Source organism: Daphnia carinata, chromosome 4 (assembly GCF_022539665.2).
Source record: "Daphnia carinata strain CSIRO-1 chromosome 4, CSIRO_AGI_Dcar_HiC_V3, whole genome shotgun sequence".
Classification (NCBI taxonomy): domain Eukaryota; kingdom Metazoa; phylum Arthropoda; class Branchiopoda; order Diplostraca; family Daphniidae; genus Daphnia; species Daphnia carinata.
The window spans coordinates 5,872,332-5,884,766 of NC_081334.1; the positions used below are offsets into that span (position 1 = coordinate 5,872,332).

General features: G+C 40.7%; 5 protein-coding genes across 8 annotated transcripts in view; 1 reads left to right on the forward strand and 4 right to left on the reverse strand.

Moving 5' to 3' along the window:
• LOC130687272 (cyclin G-like) overlaps nt 1-12,435 on the reverse strand; it is a 50,177-nt gene that overhangs the window by 29,606 nt on the left and 8,136 nt on the right. The gene's annotated exons all lie outside the window — the stretch shown is intronic.
• LOC130687276 (protein prenyltransferase alpha subunit repeat-containing protein 1-like) lies at nt 116-1,434 on the reverse strand. The gene is made up of 2 exons (XM_057510429.2): nt 1,266-1,434; nt 116-1,153 (listed from the first exon to the last, which is right to left on the reverse strand). The coding sequence occupies exons 1-2, from the start codon at nt 1,376-1,378 to the stop codon at nt 205-207; spliced, it is 1,062 nt and encodes a 353-aa protein (XP_057366412.1). The 5' UTR covers nt 1,379-1,434; the 3' UTR covers nt 116-204.
• The window catches only part of LOC130687277 (GPN-loop GTPase 2-like), a 69,111-nt gene continuing 58,232 nt past the window's right edge, over nt 1,557-12,435 (reverse strand). The window contains exons 1-8 of one of the 3 annotated variants that reach the window (XM_057510430.1): nt 4,599-4,708; nt 3,218-3,330; nt 3,033-3,143; nt 2,747-2,972; nt 2,600-2,689; nt 2,332-2,537; nt 2,162-2,276; nt 1,557-2,099 (exon numbers count right to left, since the gene is read on the reverse strand). In XM_057510430.1, the coding sequence (XP_057366413.1) occupies nt 1,597-2,099; nt 2,162-2,276; nt 2,332-2,537; nt 2,600-2,689; nt 2,747-2,786 (954 nt within the window). In that variant the 5' untranslated portion in view covers nt 2,787-2,972; nt 3,033-3,143; nt 3,218-3,330; nt 4,599-4,708 and the 3' untranslated portion in view covers nt 1,557-1,596. Of the gene's footprint in view, nt 2,100-2,161; nt 2,277-2,331; nt 2,538-2,599; nt 2,690-2,746; nt 2,973-3,032; nt 3,144-3,217; nt 3,567-3,629; nt 4,535-4,598; nt 4,709-12,435 lie in introns of those variants that run through there. The other 2 variants (XR_009420944.1, XR_009420943.1) reach the window with 2 other exon arrangements.
• LOC130687287 (mediator of RNA polymerase II transcription subunit 7-like) lies at nt 4,993-5,918 on the reverse strand. The gene is made up of 2 exons (XM_057510442.2): nt 5,578-5,918; nt 4,993-5,519 (listed from the first exon to the last, which is right to left on the reverse strand). The coding sequence occupies exons 1-2, from the start codon at nt 5,761-5,763 to the stop codon at nt 5,049-5,051; spliced, it is 657 nt and encodes a 218-aa protein (XP_057366425.1). The 5' UTR covers nt 5,764-5,918; the 3' UTR covers nt 4,993-5,048.
• On the forward strand, nt 6,196-12,430 carry LOC130687255 (tyrosine-protein kinase Btk29A-like). 2 transcript variants are annotated; one of them, XM_057510401.2, is made up of 15 exons: nt 6,196-6,455; nt 6,545-6,812; nt 6,923-7,273; nt 9,569-9,609; nt 9,724-9,780; nt 9,895-9,959; nt 10,022-10,087; nt 10,155-10,283; nt 10,419-10,529; nt 10,661-10,918; nt 10,989-11,157; nt 11,220-11,338; nt 11,480-11,598; nt 11,721-11,854; nt 11,945-12,430. In XM_057510401.2, the coding sequence occupies exons 1-15, from the start codon at nt 6,294-6,296 to the stop codon at nt 12,032-12,034; spliced, it is 2,139 nt and encodes a 712-aa protein (XP_057366384.1). In that variant the 5' UTR covers nt 6,196-6,293; the 3' UTR covers nt 12,035-12,430. The 2 variants fall into 2 exon arrangements, with proteins under 2 accessions (XP_057366384.1, XP_057366385.1); XM_057510402.2 differs by lacking the exons at nt 6,196-6,455; nt 6,545-6,812; nt 6,923-7,273 and adding an exon at nt 8,190-8,371.

Below are 12,435 nucleotides of genomic sequence, written 5' to 3' on the forward strand. Positions count from 1 at the left end.
AATTCATCAAGTTTATAGCTTCAAGCCTCCTGGATTGCGTGGTATTTTATATCTGAAATTACTGTAATGAAAAAAAACAACGATTACAAGCTGAACGAAATAAATAAACCGTATCTCTGTTTAAATAGCTTAACCGTCTTGGATGATGGTTTTTTTATTATCAGTAGTCTTTATACAAACGAAATCCTAAATCAGAACGATTATTTATAAACAGAAATCTGACAGCCATCGCCGGTGGTGCTCTATGTATCTCATTTGAACACCGTCAGCGTTAGCGACAGCAGCTCTTTTGCAGTTACTTTTATTGGAGTTACAACATTTTTCAAGAAAAAGGCTCTCGGCGTGATTGATTGTTCCAGCTTGTAGGAGGAATCGCCGGTAATACCATAGACTTTCGTGGGCATTGAAACTCAAGATCAAATCTTCATTCTTCTGTAGTTCTTCGTTCAATAGTTCCATGTAGAGCTGAGTCGAAGTTGTTGTGTCGGTAGTGTTACTCAGCAGTTTCCTTGCGACATCCATGTGCTGTTCAATATTATCTAAATTTTTTCTGAACTGATCAAGAAGGAATTTTCTGTAGTGCCACCCGCTATGATCAGACAGATGACATTTGGTCCAAACATCAGAGACTTCATATTCAGATGTCCACAAGGTAAGACTGAATCCTTGCTGCTTGACAGCTTGAGAAAAGACACACTGTCTGTGGGACCAAGCGTGGTAGTTGCATTTCATTCGGCTAGAGAGCCTATCACAGAGAGACAGTTCTGTCTCCACCCAATGCGGGTTGGAGCTGGAAGCTTGTTGGAGTAGCCAACGCCTGTGAGAGAGAGCTTCCACACATTTTGGCTTTTGACTGAGCACCAGTTTGGTGAGCAGAAAATCACAATCAACATCCAGAAGTTGATTGGCAATTAATCTCTTTCTGGTGTTCCAAAATGTTGCTATGTTGGCATTAAGCAATAACGCCACTCTTGTATATCTTTCCAACCTTTGATATTCCTTTCTCCACAAAGGCTCCAACTTGAAGCTATTTTCGTAGCAGTACATGAAAACTGTCTTTATGCACCAAACTTCAATTCCGAGGTTATGGGAGATGTGGATGACCGGTGAGCGATTTTTAGCTTCAGTTACAGGAATGACGTCGAACTCCTCTCTGTTAATAGAAATAGAAGAAACTTAAAAACATAAGCTTCTCATATAGCTATAGCGTTATTTATTGTCTTTCACTAATAATCTTGATGAAAGAACTATGAAATTATGCTCACAAAAGAGGATCTTTTTTCATTATTGCTTCAAGATCTGATATTATTCTTTCTTCCAAACAGTAAGGATCGTGCGCCATTTTCCAGTAACCGGAAGGATCTCGCTGTACTTGCATCCTTCAACTGTCAAAACCCTGTTTTCGTTCTCAATCCGCTACCCATGTACCAACTGCAAAAGAGGCTATTGCCGACGTAAGTAAAGTTGTCCTATTTTTTACACTTCACTGCATTCATCAAAGTCTCAAAGATTGCTTATGAAAAATGCAATCAAAAGTCAGATGTAAACAAAAGCAATGATTATCTGCATTTTATTTTATTCAGAATGGATTCGACATCAATCGACAGACATGGAATTTTCATTTTCGTACGTTTCATCGTCCTCATGAAAGTCATCCGATCCTAGGTACTTCTCGCTCACCGTCCCGGCAAGTTCGCCATGGAACTGTGCACCCACTGCGGTAGAAAGTAAGGCAACAATGTTTCTCTGATTTTCTTCTCCTGCTCCAAAGATGTAGCCGTTAGCTTTGTCTACGGCAGCGCGAACGTTCTTAAGCAACTGCGTGTCGGAGATGGATAAAGGTAGGAACGATACAAAGCTATAGTTTTCAACAACATCAATCAGCGCAGCATTCAGTTGGCGATATTTCTTCATAAAGGGATCTTTGTTAATTGCGTCTAAAAGGTAGTTTAAGTCTAGCACTTCTGTGTAGAAGTCAAGGCCAAAATGCAACCGGCCATGTTGTTCAGCCAGGTCGACTTTAGACAGAACGTTAACTTGGGGCATCTCCATTTGAAACATGGATGTCATAGCTGTCAGAAGCACTGATATGAATTTGCCTAAATAATTACGTAAACCATTATTCTATCGGTTAATGATATGTTTGTGAAGTGCTATTTACCAGGATCGCTGCAATAGTGGGAATCCACTAGCTGAACGCAACACAGACGCAAGCCGAATTCTTCCAACTGCTTCATGATGTTCTTTACCGAATTGTTATGAGTATATAGTTCAACCTGTAGGAACCACAATCAAATTGATGTTTCTAGGCGAACACTAATTCCAGCTTACCTGTCCAGGTAGATCGAAAATAAAGTAGTGATCTTTAAATTTTTCTATTTCCACAAAAAGCCAGTCCAAGTTCTTTTCCAGGAATTCCATACAATAGACCAAAGCACCGTTCGGACCCAGATTGAAGTTTTCCATGACATCTTGTACGGTGATCAATTTTGACACATCAATAGAAGCGGTGAACGGTAAGACATCATTACCAGGATCTATTAAACATTTAAGATGATGATGGGGAAAAAAACGCATTAATTTGAAAACGTCCAATTACCTAGGTTGGCCAGAGCTACTTTGCGATTCTGGGAGCGAAGAAAATCGGACATTGCATGACAATAGGTAGACTTTCCGCTACCGGGAGGACCTTAACAAGACGTCTTTATAACTGGAGCTTGAAAAATTAATTAACCAAATTGCATACCGATAACAACTTGGCCGAAAATGGTCTTTCGTGAGGACATGGTAAAATCTAAGAGGATGTTGCGAAGGAGGGATGAAGCTTAAGATGTTCGCCGATCTGGCGCAAAGTTTGAGGCTGATAGTCTTTTAGAGACAGACCAAATAGGACACTTTGAGAGGTGGCAATATAGTTCACCAAGAAACGAGCAGCTACGTGGATTTCTTCGTCGTCTCGGCCGAGTAAAACTCTAAAGTTTAATGAAAGCTGTTAAGCACTGATGAAAGCGAGACGGAAACGCAGCTTTTACCGAACACCGTAAACGGCACTGGATGGATCCTCTTTCTGTGCTACGTCTCGACGGACTTCAACCAGATTACCAACCTTGCCGTATTGTGTAAGGATAATGAATAACTTGTCGCTGCAAAGGTTATTGAAAAAGAACATCAGTTTAAACACTATAGATGCTGATAAAGGTGGAACAAAATGTCTTACCTAAACTTTGAAATAACAACTTCTGTAGCTTTTCCGTTAATCTCGATTGTTTCAGCTTTGGTCTGGACGGGAAACCTTCCCGCTACACCTTCCATATCAGACGATCTTCCAACCTGAAAAATTGAAAAGCAAAGATTTTAAACAGGAATTGGGTCTTTACAAGTTCGGAGGCGACAGAAGGGACATCAGCTAATCAAGACCGATTGCACTTCTTTATTTTTCAAATCGGAAAGTATCAACATCAAAGATTTTTTTGAACACGTGAAATGATTCTCTTCTTGTAAAATCGCTGATATTCTTCTGGCAGGTGCGACAGGTGTTTTAAGGCGGATTCAACCATCTCCAAAGCCTGCAGTTCCAAATTTTGGATAGAAAAAGAATGGAGTCCCTATGGCTTTAAATTATGCATTACTTTAGAAGCAGGAAGAGGATCTTTGTTGCCGTAAGGATCTTTCTTATCGTAAACCTCCGGACCTAAGTTTCGCCAAAAAACGTTGACGGCTACAGAGAAATCGAGTGAAGTCATGTTATGGAACCAAAGAGACGGAATAAAGAGGATGTCACCCGGCTCCATAACACATTCGTGTGCTGTAGCTTTGACGAATTCAGGAAAACGTTCCAGGTTCGGATTGTCAATATCGACAACTTGTGATTTGTCGCCCTCTAAATAGAGGTATGAAACATCTTCTGGAGAGTAGAGGACAGCTCGTTTCTTGCCAGTAACTTGGACAAGAAGATTATCCATGACATCATAATGTGTCCATAACTGAACCCCTTTTGATGCCACCCTTAGTACACTAGAAAAAATTGAACTTGGTTCCAAGAACTGAGGAATTTGAAAATCTTGGCAAAGCTCTGGATAGTGATTCTCCATGTTTGCAACCTCTCTTCCTCTAGAATCAGTTCCAAGAGCTCTCAAATAGTATACTTCCGTGTTTGTTAGAAAGTAATCTTCATGCTGATTTGATGAAGACCTTTTGATAACTTGATCAAATGGCAGTGTTTTATATTGGAAATTTTTTGTTATAAAATTCATCTGACCACTTTCAGATACATGGATCTTTACAGGTTTCTTGCCAACTATTTGGGAAAGATATTCAGCTGTCCACTTTCCTAGACAACTTCCGATGTTTAATCCCCTAAGGAGGACAGGACTTCTTCTAGAATGAATCTCATTAAAGAGCTCAAATGTGACATCACTGAAAATAGGTATGGGAATGATTTTCTTTTCACTCATTTTAAAAGAAACTAATTGTAAAGATAGCTTTACATGTGCCAACCTGCACTAACTAGAGCAACCTACTGTTACCTGAAGGGCTAAGGATAAAACTAATCAGTCTTTTCGATAGACAAAATTTCCACATTAAACGAACTTTCTTACCCAAAGTAATAGCGCTAGCTGTGATTGAAGCTTCAAATTGGAGAAAAACAAACTGACTGATGAAGAAAATTTTTAGAATTTCAGAATTTAGATGTGCAGACAGAACTGGAAACGCAGCGTTGCATGATATTTACCGCGGGAGACCATAAACATGGTGTGCAAGGGAGGTAAAAATAAAGCAAAATAAGTCATTTTCAGTTATCATTCAGTTTAGTTCCAATTCTAGAAGGATATAAAACACCGACTCTGATATTCGTAGGCGAGACATTTTTATTTCTCAAGTTGTTTTCAATGACAATGATAAAGCGAAAATTTTCCAATACACAGCAGCCAAAGGGTTCAATTCCTGCAATTCCTAGCCGAAAAGCCACTGGACATACGCAAATTGTTATACGAGAAAAGACAAGTGGATCGAATGTATTACGTACAATGAAGAAAGATAAAACACTTTCATAACAAATCAATGATTTGACAAAGGACTCTATCTTCCTCTGCACATCCATTTCCACATGCTTGATTGTTTGAATTGCCTTCTGAAGGTTGAACTCTTTCAATATCTATAAGAAGCTTGATGTTGCTTTCTGTGGGTTCAGGAATTGTACTAATAGCCTGTTGCACCAATTCCCATGCTTTGTCGAAGTGTCTTCTGAAACGCTCTGCAATTTCCAATCTTTGTCGTTTTTGCTGCTCAAGCATTACCCTAAGAGTTTCTCTGGCTTGGTGAGGACGGAATTCATTAACCAAATGATGCATGTGAATGAAAAGTAGTGTAAGGTCATCAATTTTTGTTGCTCTTGCTTCTGATTCAGGATTCCGAATGCAGATATCAACCAAATCTAAGAAGCTAGCAGTTATTGAATGATTCAATTTTTTTAGTTCTCTTCGGTGATCATAATTGTTGGGATACAATCTCCTTATATTCTGGAATAAATAAACCCACATTGCATCATCAATGTTAAAGTGTATATTTTGATTATACCTGGCTTTCAAGAGGTCGGATCACTGCATCGTCTGTATTATATGGATTTCCAAACATGGAATAGTTGTCAGTGATAGGAGGTGGGGGTCTTGGCGTTCGCCCTCTTTTAGAATTTTCTTCACTAAACAAAGTGACATATTGCATTGGGGGTAAAGGTAACGAGCTAACTTGTGCCGTTTCCGACATGTTTTCTTTTTTTTTTCGTGTTCTTTTGAATAGAAAAGGTTGTTTTGGAACGTAAACAATTCGTTTTCCGGAAAATGACGTTTCAATGTATGTAAGCGGGGAAAGACTCTTGTAGCAGACAAAACTTTTGATCAATGCTTTTTTATTGTGGTTGTTATTATTCCTTGCTCCACTGGATCAACTACTTGTTTCAAATTTAAAAAATACTGAATTACCTATACCGATGTAACATATTTGACTTTGAATTGCTTCTAACAACAAAAATTACCTATACCGTTTTGCTTTTTTTACGTGAGGCTTCTACAGTTGGTTTTCGCAATTTGATTGTCATTGGAGATTGGTTGCTAAAAATCGCCACTAGGTGCATGAAGGTAACTAGTATTCGAAGGGAGGGGGAGAGAAGAGCTTTTCCTAGTGTGGCCTGCTTTCATTCTTTTGCTTCGTACGTAAAGGAGAAAGGACAATGAACGAAGTTATTAAAGCTCTATCGAGTGGGGACTGCTTTTTTGATTAGTGATCGTGTTGTAAGTATGTTTAAAAGCTCTGCCAAACCTCTTGTAGGTGAGGTCAAAAAGCAAGGAAATTTAGTGAAACGATCGCAGAACAAGAAACGGTTCAGTTTGGTCAACTACAAGAGTCGATGGTTCGTCCTTACCACAAAGTTCCTCGCCTACTACGAGGGCGAATGCGAGGTAAGGTTTAGTTCTACTAAACACGCATGGACTGTCTTCGTGAATCCCTACATCACTAACACACAACAACCATCAATTCCACACAACAGAATCGCAAAGGCAAAGAAAAAGGACGTGTCGACCTCCAAACAGTGAAAGTTGTGGAAGCTGTTGATCCAGCACCTGACACACCTGCCATCGGTCCACTGGCAAACCTTACGGGTTCAATCCCAAGTGACTTGAAAGGCTCCTCAGCTTTTCAGATAGTGTACAACCCTTATGAGTGTAATGAAGGATCTTGTGCAACAGACTTGACTCTGTGCATCTTCACTCCCACTCAGCAAGAAAGAGACGACTGGCTGTGGAACATCAGAGTTGGTGAGAACAACCGTTCTTGACATGTACCACATGTTAACTGTTGACAAATAAGCATGTTTTTCTAACATTTGTGTTATCTTATTTATTTTTTGTTTATTTTTCTCTGATAGTGGTCAAAGACGGTGCTCCTCTTGTGAATGTGTATCACCCTGCCCTGTGGGGAAATAGAAGTTACCCCTGCTGTGGATCGAGCCAAAGGTCGACGTCCAAGGCGACAAACGGTTGCCGTTCTGTAACCTGGTCTCCCAATTCACTTCAACACATGGGCCTCAATTTCAGTCATATTATCCACCATCCGTCCCCCTCACCAAGTCCTGTCGCGAAGCCCGCGAATGGGGCTGAAGTCGAGACGATGGTCAAACCAGCTGCGATTAAACCAACGACAGAAAGCCATCCGGCGATCGTTGGAGATGTTGTTCCTGCATCTCCCTCCACTTCTCACAACGCCATCGTCCCTTTAGGTAAAATATTTTTCTGCATCCAAACACTGGCTAACTATTTTCGCCTTTTGTTTTGAGTGCGTATCTAGGGTATAGTTTTTTCTTATCGTCCCCCGAGAAGGTATTTGTCTCACAGAAGGTAGAAATTGTTTGTTTCCGATAGTATCGAACCTTGGGATGAGAATTAAGCAACCGAGAGGTCGTTTTCAAAGAAAATATGTTTTTGTGGTAGAATAAGGTAGCTTGAACAGTTGTCTAAAGCTCCAGTAGGTGACAAATCATTAAGTTCAGCTCAACCACCTAACAGAGGTAACTTACGTTGCACTAAAAGTACCGGCCAAACATTAAGAAAATGAGGGAGGTAGATGTTGTTGTAAAGCATTAGTGGTTAAGGGAAAGGAAACTGTTCAGTAAGTTCGGAAGGCAATATTCATGAAAATTTTCTCTCTTCCCTCGATTACATTGGGGATTTGCGGTTGGTCAGAAAGACGAAGACCCGAAGAATGCCGCTGTTTTTTTCCGAGATTCCATTCGTTCGTTCGGTTTTTAATTGTAGCCCTCATAGTATACGCAATGGGCACTGACCGCACGTCGTAAATCAGCTGTTCTTTTTTCTCAAATGATGAAGAGTAGAAGGCAAAGATTGCGCATCTCGTTGTGTCCCTTGTGAGAACGAAAGCAAAGATAAAATGGCCTAGCTTTTCTCCATGTGCACGAAAGTGTGGGAGCGAGATGTCTAACCCAGCTCAGCGTCTCCATACTTTTCGTTCTTTTCAAAGCAGCCGAATCTTTTCATTCACACTCGAAATAGTTGCATGTCAGTTCGATGAGATTGGTGCGCATGTTCAAGATAAGGGATAACGTGAGAATTTGTGATAATTTTCCACCTGCTGCGTTAGTTTCGTTGTCAGCCTTTAGCCATGTTGTAGTGTGAGTTGAACGGTCGTCTTATCCCGATCTTAGTTTCTAAGTTTTCAATACCTATTGACTACACGCTGCCTATAGTTTGAGGTTTGTTCGCGCAAATTATGCGCATTTTTGGCTGCCGTTGGCCACTCTGGTCTACCATGACTTCGGATACTCTTACTTATAAATCCAGCGAAAGTAGATGGACTCGAGGTATGGTTTGGTTTTTCCGGCATTTATTTTTTTTTTTTTCCCGTGAGTCTCGCCTCACGCTACTTCCGCTGAGCAACCGAGAATAGCACAAACTGTTAAATTTCATTCCCACCTGAAAGTCACCTGTTGAAAGAATGAACAGGTGTTCACTTTGTAAAATTAATGCTGATACATCATGGCGATTGATCTTGGTCTACCAACTTATCGCATGGATTTAGTTCTTGACTAACTTCGCTGTCATATCTGAGTGCTACTGCATTGAAATTTCTTCTGCCATGTTATCATGTTTGGTTATTTTCAGGGATTTAGCTTTCGTAGGGGTTGCCCTTCTCCCGGTTCGTATAGGAACCAGTTGATGTACCAACCCGTTAAACCATCATATCGCATGTCGTTGCTAATTTCTGTTGACCATTACGTAAGGAAAGGTTATGTATTGATGGGCAGGTTTTAATTTCGTCGAGCGTACTAGTGTTATATGTCCAGTGGTTCGAGTTTTGCGCAGATTTTAATGGACGAGAGTCCAAGCTGAACCTACCTTCACCTTCCTCGTCTAGAAGCGCCCTGACTGGACTGTACCAGTTTTTAGAGCTATGAGAATAACTATTAGAAAAGTAAAAAAACCAGTCCCTGTTTACGAGTTTCTGACACGCGTACAATTCAAAAGAGCGCGTTAAAGAGAAGGGAGAAAGTTCCCTCATCAATTTCTCATACCGGTATCGAGTGTGCTGGAGAACCGCCGTTGAATCTTCCCTATAACCATTGTTCACCTGTGGTTGAATAGAAGACGAAGCACCGATTTCTCCCATAGTCGTTTCTCTCATTCCCTTTTTTCTCCCTCCTCCCTTCTCTATTTTATCCGTTTTGTCTTGTTCTTCTTTTTTACAGTTGTATTTTAAATCCATCTTCAGGCCCTTGAAAGTTTTGTATCGAATAAGGAAAGAGGCCTATTTTGTATGCCAAGGACGGCAGGTTATAATACTGCTGTGTATGTGTGCGTACATCCGCCAAATAAGCCTTTTGAAAAGAAGAAGGGAACAAAAAGAACCCTCTTTCTCAGCTTCCCTTCTCCCGAGTCCGATGAAAATTACCTTTCAAAACATAACACACTCCCCATCTTCGCCTTTGCTATCGTTTTCTCTATCTTTGTTATTTCTTTTACTTTAACTCATCATGTGCTTTTCTTTTTTTCACCATTAGGTTCCTCCATTCCAACAGAACCCACCATCGTGCCCAAGAAGGTATGCCGTCAAAACGAAAGATTGAACCTTATTCATGTCTTGTTTATTTGCAAAAGAAGAAAAAAAAAGAACTAATCGCCACATTCTTTTGTCGCTTTTACGGTTGTTGTCTAGGTTGTGGCCCTTTATCCATTCCAGGCTATAGAAAGCGGGGACATATCTCTAGAAAAGGTAATAGATCTTTGCACCTACAAGACCCGAATCTGTGCGTGGGATTCCATTGTCCAGCTTTAAAGATCCCCGCTGTTCATGTTCCAAAATTTTCAATTGAATTTTTCCATTTAGGGCGAAGAGTATGAAGTGGTCGACGATTCTCAGGAACACTGGTGGAAAGTGCGCGATAAATTCGGGTATAGTTAATACGCGCAAATGTGATGATTCTGTTTTGCTAATTCGTACGTGATCTTTGCAGTGGAATCGGTTACATTCCGTCCAATTATGTAAAGGAGAAAGAGCTCATCGGTTTGCAAAAATATGAGTATGATCCGTCATTCTTAATAGTATTCATAATGATGTGCTTGATACATAATTTACTTTTCTTACAGTTGGTATGTAGGAGATATGTCCCGCCAGCGGGCGGAAAACGTGCTAAAACACGAAGATCGCGAGGGTTGTTTTGTCATCCGAAATTCGTCCACCAAAGGAATGTATACCCTCTCCTTGTTCACAAAAATGTAAGTAGCTGTTATGAAACATTTTGATAAAACATGTGACAAGGTTTCTTGAGTTGTGTCACGCACAACGGCGAGACAACTATATTTAATCGCTCATGTTCGTTTGGATCATAATCTGCATATTTTGACATTCAGTCCAACGCCACAAGTCAAGCATTATCACATCAAACAGAACAACAAGTTGGAATTTTTCTTATCGGAGAAACACTGCTGCCCAACGATTGCCGAGCTGGTCAACTATCACCGGTACTAAATATGGCAATAAGAAAATAATAAAAGAAAAAGATTCGACTCGGAAGCAGTTAAGGCTTCATATGGTTATGTTATTAACCTTTTGTTTTCTCGGCGTGTGTGTGTTTACACATTTTATCTCACAGTCACAATAGCGGCGGTTTGGCGTGCCGATTGAAAATGCCCCCAGTCGGCGACAGATCCATCCCTGCCACGGCCGGTCTGAGCCACGACAAATGGGAAATTGACCCATCGGAGCTGACCCTATTAGAGGAGCTGGGCTCTGGCCAATTTGGCGTTGTGCGACGAGGAAAATGGCGCGCCAAAATCGAAGTGGCCATCAAAATGATGAAAGAAGGGACCATGAGCGAAGACGATTTTATAGACGAAGCCAAAGTCATGACGTGAGTTTGCTATCATTTCACATACGTGATTCACGCCGTCTTAATTTCAATGCACTTAACGCAACAACAGGAAATTGCAGCATCAGAATTTGGTTCAGCTGTACGGCGTGTGCACCAAACATCGTCCTATATTTATCGTGACGGAATATCTCAAGCACGGCTCTTTATTGATGTACTTGAGGAAGCATGAAACGACGCTGACAGGAAATTACGGCATGCTTCTCGATACGTGCATACAGGTATGGTAGCTAATTTAATTATAACCTAGGTTCAAAATTTAAAGAAGCATCAAATCGAACAGGTTTGTAAGGGCATGGCCTATCTGGAGCGCCATAACTACATCCATCGTGACTTGGCCGCCAGAAATTGTCTGGTGGGTGTCGAGAACGTGGTGAAAGTAGCCGATTTCGGGCTAGCAAGGTGAGTGAAATCCGTCTAAGAGGAAAAAAAGCTTTATCGCTATTATTTTACACCTTGTGTCACAACCTTCGAGTTACGGTGTTTTGCTTCATTTGAGCACGTTTCTTTCGTCCTTGTTATTCTCGCATTTTATTTTGGCAGGTACGTGTTGGATGATGAATATACGAGTAGCGGCGGAGCCAAGTTTCCCATCAAATGGGCCCCTCCGGAAGTTCTGCACTATACGAGATTTTCCTCAAAATCCGACGTTTGGGCCTATGGTAAGTGTTTTTGTCATTAATTGATCTGTGAATGTTGTTTCTATCAGTTCTACCTAACAAGGTCTTGATGTGTTTGTTCTCTTTTGTTTGTTCTCCTTCCAAATTTGTCCTTCTGTACGTAGGCGTGCTGATGTGGGAAGTTTTCACCTGTGGTAAAATGCCCTATGGGCGGTTGAAAAACGCCGAAGTGGTAGAGCGCGTCCAGCGTGGCATTGTGCTAGAGAGGCCACCGCGATGTCCAGAAAAAATATACGCGGTAATTATTCACCAAACTGACGTTTTTATGTGGATTTCACATCCCTGTGTTCACATGGCCTTGTTTTTGTGTGTGTTCATTCCACATTAGGTGATGCAAATGTGCTGGGCACACAACGCCGACGATCGTCCATCCTTCCGCGGGCTTAAAGAGGAACTCAAATTGCTAGAACTTGACTAACCTTCAACTTTAGAACGGTGTCTGCTCATTTCTTTATACATGGTGAGGAAATTGTTTATTTTTCCAAAATGCTATATCACTCGACTGGCGGTGTTATAAGTGCTCAGGATGTTTGACATGAACCACAAAACTTTGTGGAACCCCCGTTTTCCCTCTTATGTATCTCATAACAGCGGAAATTATTTTCTATGAGTGCAACAATCAAATGTAGAGAATGTTACTGTGACTAGATTTTTTGTTTTGCGGATGAATATGTATCCTCTTTGCTCTTTCATCTTACACGATTTTTCGTGTGCAAGTTGTTTTTATGTGCGATAAATTCTGGCTTCAGCGTCTTTTTTAAACAAAGTGGTGAGTGATTTTTACTGTAATACATTGCTAATTGTATAATGTTTACGTAA